Here is a 4,181-nt window from a genome sequence, read left to right as displayed (position 1 = left end):
TTCAATTACGGAGCGCTCAGTGTGCTCTTATATTTCATTGGTACATATTTTTAGATCTAAAAGAATATGCCAATGGGATACAAGAGCTCACTGAGCGGTGTAGTACTGAATGCATCCAATGGGCGCGTTCAGTGGAAAAAGCGCTCAATAAGCAATCAGCGATTACTGGTTCTTATTGGGTGCTTTCCAGTTACGTTTTGTGTATTATACAAAACCAGTTTATTGGTTGTATATTATCTTACAAGATATTTTAGATAATATGCGACCAATAAACTGGTTTTGTGTACATATGTGTTAAGATGTGTTAAGCAATTGGAAAGCACCCACTGTTAGATCCCTAAATCTAAACCAATTACATTGGGCGCATTCAGTAGAAAAAGCGCTCAGTGAGCAATCAACGATTATTGGTTCTTGCTATTAGATCCCTAAATCTAGACCAATTACATTGGCTGCATTCAGTAGACTCAACAGTTGCACAACAGTTGAGTAATTTGTCAATGTAATTGGTCTAGATTTAGGGATCTAATAGCAAGAACCAATAATCGTTGATTGCTCACTGAGCGCTTTTTCTACTGAATGCGCCCATTGACAAATTACTCAACTGTTGTGCAACTGTTGAGTCTGCTGAATGCAGCCATTGACGAATTACTCAACTGTTGTGCAACTGTTGAGTTCGCTAAACGCACCCACAAAGCAACTATGGTGTAAGAATATAAAGTGGAGACCATACACTCTTGCATAAAGACATAATGCAAACGCATAAAAAAATTGACCAATCAGAGTCCTTCATTTTCATCGTGGTAATCTTTGACTATATAACCAGGGACTGCTAGCCGCTATCTTATGTCTGCAGCAAAACGTCTGTCAACATCTGCAGCGCCGCCAGGACCAAACAGCGGCTATTACGTAAACTATCACATACTTGTGATTTCTATTTTACCATGTGAAAAATATTTTGTATCCGTGATCATAGATCGCAGTTATCATTAAAATACGTGAAAAATTATGATATTTCTTTAATCGTCAATAACAGACTTTTTCATTTTTTTTTCAAATAAATTATTACATTAAAAAAAAAGTTATACAACTTTGTTATAATATAAAAATCAACAATTTTTAAAGTAACAAGAAAACAAGTCTGATTTGCAAGGAAAATATAAAAACACAAAATAAAGTATTTATATAGTAGTCAAAAATAACAATTATATATAAAATCATCAAAATTGCATTTTATTTCGTATCGGAACTTTTTATTTTTTAATAGTTATAAATAATTACATTTATTTTTTTCATGTATAATAATTGTTAATAGAAACATTTACAAAATATTAAATGACAAATTTAGATAGATACGAAATAAAATGTAACTAGATACAGATTTTGAAATGAAAAATATAACTAGATACAGATATAGATACACAAAAAGTATTTAGATACTGCAAAAAGATACATGTAGCTAGTTACAACACTGCTCGTACGTGTGTACGTACATATAAATTGCGTTCCTTTTAGGCGCTCACGCGCTGTAAGCGCCATTCTATTTTTATTGCTCATTAGATGCGGAAGAAAGATAGAGTGACGCTTATAAGCACTTATAGCGCGTAAGCGTCCAAAAGGAACGCAGCCATAGTATAAAACATATATATATAATATTTACACAAAAGTCAAAGTATATTCTGCAATTGTACAAATTACACGAAACGAGAGTCACCTCCTAGCGAAATTCGTGTCCATTGCTCGACCGGAACGTTGTATATTGTTGATATTAGCTTTGATTCTGGATGCGACGGTACCAACTTCTGTCGCGACGACTAATTGTTTCCTGTAACATAAACACAATTAATTTTACTGCTCTAATTAGTAACGGCCAAAGTTATTATATTTACGCATTGCGATGTCTGTTCTCACAGAAATAGTGTATTCGTAATTTACACATTCGAGAGGACGTACCTAATGAAGTCCTTATTGTATGACTTATTACTCTGCGCTTCCTTCTTCTCTTCCTCACGGTACATTTTAACATTCTTTTCTCTTTCCTTATCGCGCCACATCGCGTTCGCAATCATTTCCTGTCTCCGTCGTTCCTTCTCCTCCTCTGTAAAGTTCTGCCTCTGCCTCGATCTCCACTTATTCGTTGTTCCATCATTTCGCCTATCGGTGGTAGATCTTCTCTCATCATTGTACTTATTCCGAGAACTGTCTCTCTGCCTGCTATTCTCTTCGTATCGCTGTCTTTTACGATCAATGTTATAATCTCCCCTATATCCTTTACTCTTTTCGTGTTCGACATTTCTGTCTCTACTTGATTTTCTTTCCCTAATTTGTTTCTTGCTATCGTTGACCTTTGCACTGTCTTTCGAACGTTTTTTTTTATCACCGTGTCTTTTTTTATCATCTTCCTTCTTACGCTGAGTGTTATTTTCTTCACTGCTGCTTTCACTATTGCTATCACCGTCCTCCCTGTCGCTTATATTTCTCTTCTGCTTTTTCCGCTTATGCGGTTTCTCTTTGACACAAGTGTTGGTATCGTCGTCGCTACTATCTGAATCGTTCTCGGAGTAACTGTGTTTTTTCGACTTCTTTTTTTGTTTATGTTTCTTCATCGATTTCAATAAGTTTTCTTCGCTGATGTTGTCCTTTAATTGCTTGTACTTGGCGACTAACAACATATCTAATTTAGTCTCGTCGTCACTGCTATCCTGTTGCTTCAACTTTTTCTTCTTCTCGTTTTTGCTTTTGCGCGACTGTTGTTCCAGCTTTAAATCATGCAGAAAATTATGTACAAATCAATATTCGGCAGAGGTAAACAAGGATATGTAGATAATTCATATAGTAGATGTGCCTCAAAAACTTGTTGATTCTGTTTATCTTGTAGCAAATTGATTTGTGCAAAAAAAAGAAAACAATTTTGTTTTCAAGGAGGACTATATCATTCAACTGTTTTGAGACTTTTCATTCACAAATCAGTCTATTACAAGATTGATAAAGGAACAATTTTTTCAGGCTACTTTCAGTAATACACACACACACACACACATTACATATATATATGTATACACATGTGTAGAAGTATATACATATACTTACCAATACTCTAAGTTGTTTTAATTTAACAGGATTTTTTAAGAGTTGATTCCTGGTCTCTACTTCTTTTTTCTTTATGGCATACAGAGGGTCTTCTTGCATTTTCCTGGCTAAATCTACCTGTTCGTTACCAGAAAAAAATCTCAGCGAAGGAGGGATGCATTCTAATGACAAAACAAAGTCAACCAAAGTTAGTTACCAAAATATAAGGCCAAGTATCATAAATATAAAATATCAATCTTGATATTTGATTCAAATCTTAACTTTATCAATTTTATTATTCTCATCTTTTACTTATATTACATTAAATGAAATATTGCTCATACGCATACATTCATGTGCCTATAGTGCTAAAAGATATTGTCTTGCGTAAGTATAAATTTACCATATTCAACATGATTTTTTGGTATCCTATTCAGCTCTGCCTTTTCCGCCTGAATCATTTGTTCAAAAGCTTTGTCAACTGGTCTTCCTAGTAGATACTCCTCTCTATTGACCATCTGATTTGGGCCTTTGTACATCCAGTCTAGTTTTTTCTCATCTTTCTTCTCTATCACACCTTGTTCCATAGCATATTTTGTCATATCTTCCCGATCTTTCTCCATTTCAATCTCCTTTTTCAGTTCAGCTATTCTTCTCTTTTCTTGATCATTCTGCTGCTCCGCCTTCCACACTTTTTCCATGTTTTTCATAGTAGATGGATGCCACGACTTTTTCAAATTCTATAATATACAAATGCATACGCATGAAATAAAATATGATCATATAATAATAGTTTGAAATGGTTTTATAATATTTATAATCAGAATAATATTATTTATAACTAACATAAATTTGTCATAAGCGCAAAGTACTTACCAAATCTCCACCACCCATTTTGATATATTCAATCTGATGTGACTGTACACAATAGTGACGCTATTGTTAATTGCCAATATGAACAAACATTAGTGTAATCGCAATCCTCTTAAGGGAAATATTCGGACCACTACTACTCGTCTTTTGTTACCCGCATTCAACAAAGCTACAGTTCTTCGAAGTAAACAGACCAACAAAGCAGAACCGCCATCTTGACAGAGGGTACAAACTCTCTCTTG

General features: G+C 34.4%; 1 protein-coding gene across 1 annotated transcript; it reads right to left on the bottom strand.

The window, feature by feature from the left end:
- Positions 1–1,408: 1,408 nt before the first annotated feature.
- Positions 1,409–4,181, bottom strand: LOC116853545 (pre-mRNA-splicing factor CWC25 homolog). Its single transcript, XM_032834667.1, has 5 exons — positions 3,943–4,181; positions 3,470–3,806; positions 3,088–3,248; positions 1,951–2,756; positions 1,409–1,822 (listed from the first exon to the last, which is right to left on the bottom strand). Exons 1-5 carry the CDS (start codon positions 3,958–3,960, stop codon positions 1,708–1,710), a joined length of 1,437 nt encoding a protein of 478 aa, XP_032690558.1. The 5' UTR covers positions 3,961–4,181; the 3' UTR covers positions 1,409–1,707.

Source organism: Odontomachus brunneus, unplaced genomic scaffold, assembly GCF_010583005.1.
Source record: "Odontomachus brunneus isolate Ranch 3 - 2012 unplaced genomic scaffold, Obru_v1 Obru_scaffold_006, whole genome shotgun sequence".
Taxonomy (NCBI): domain Eukaryota; kingdom Metazoa; phylum Arthropoda; class Insecta; order Hymenoptera; family Formicidae; genus Odontomachus; species Odontomachus brunneus.
This window is presented reverse-complemented; position numbering and strand designations above follow the sequence as displayed.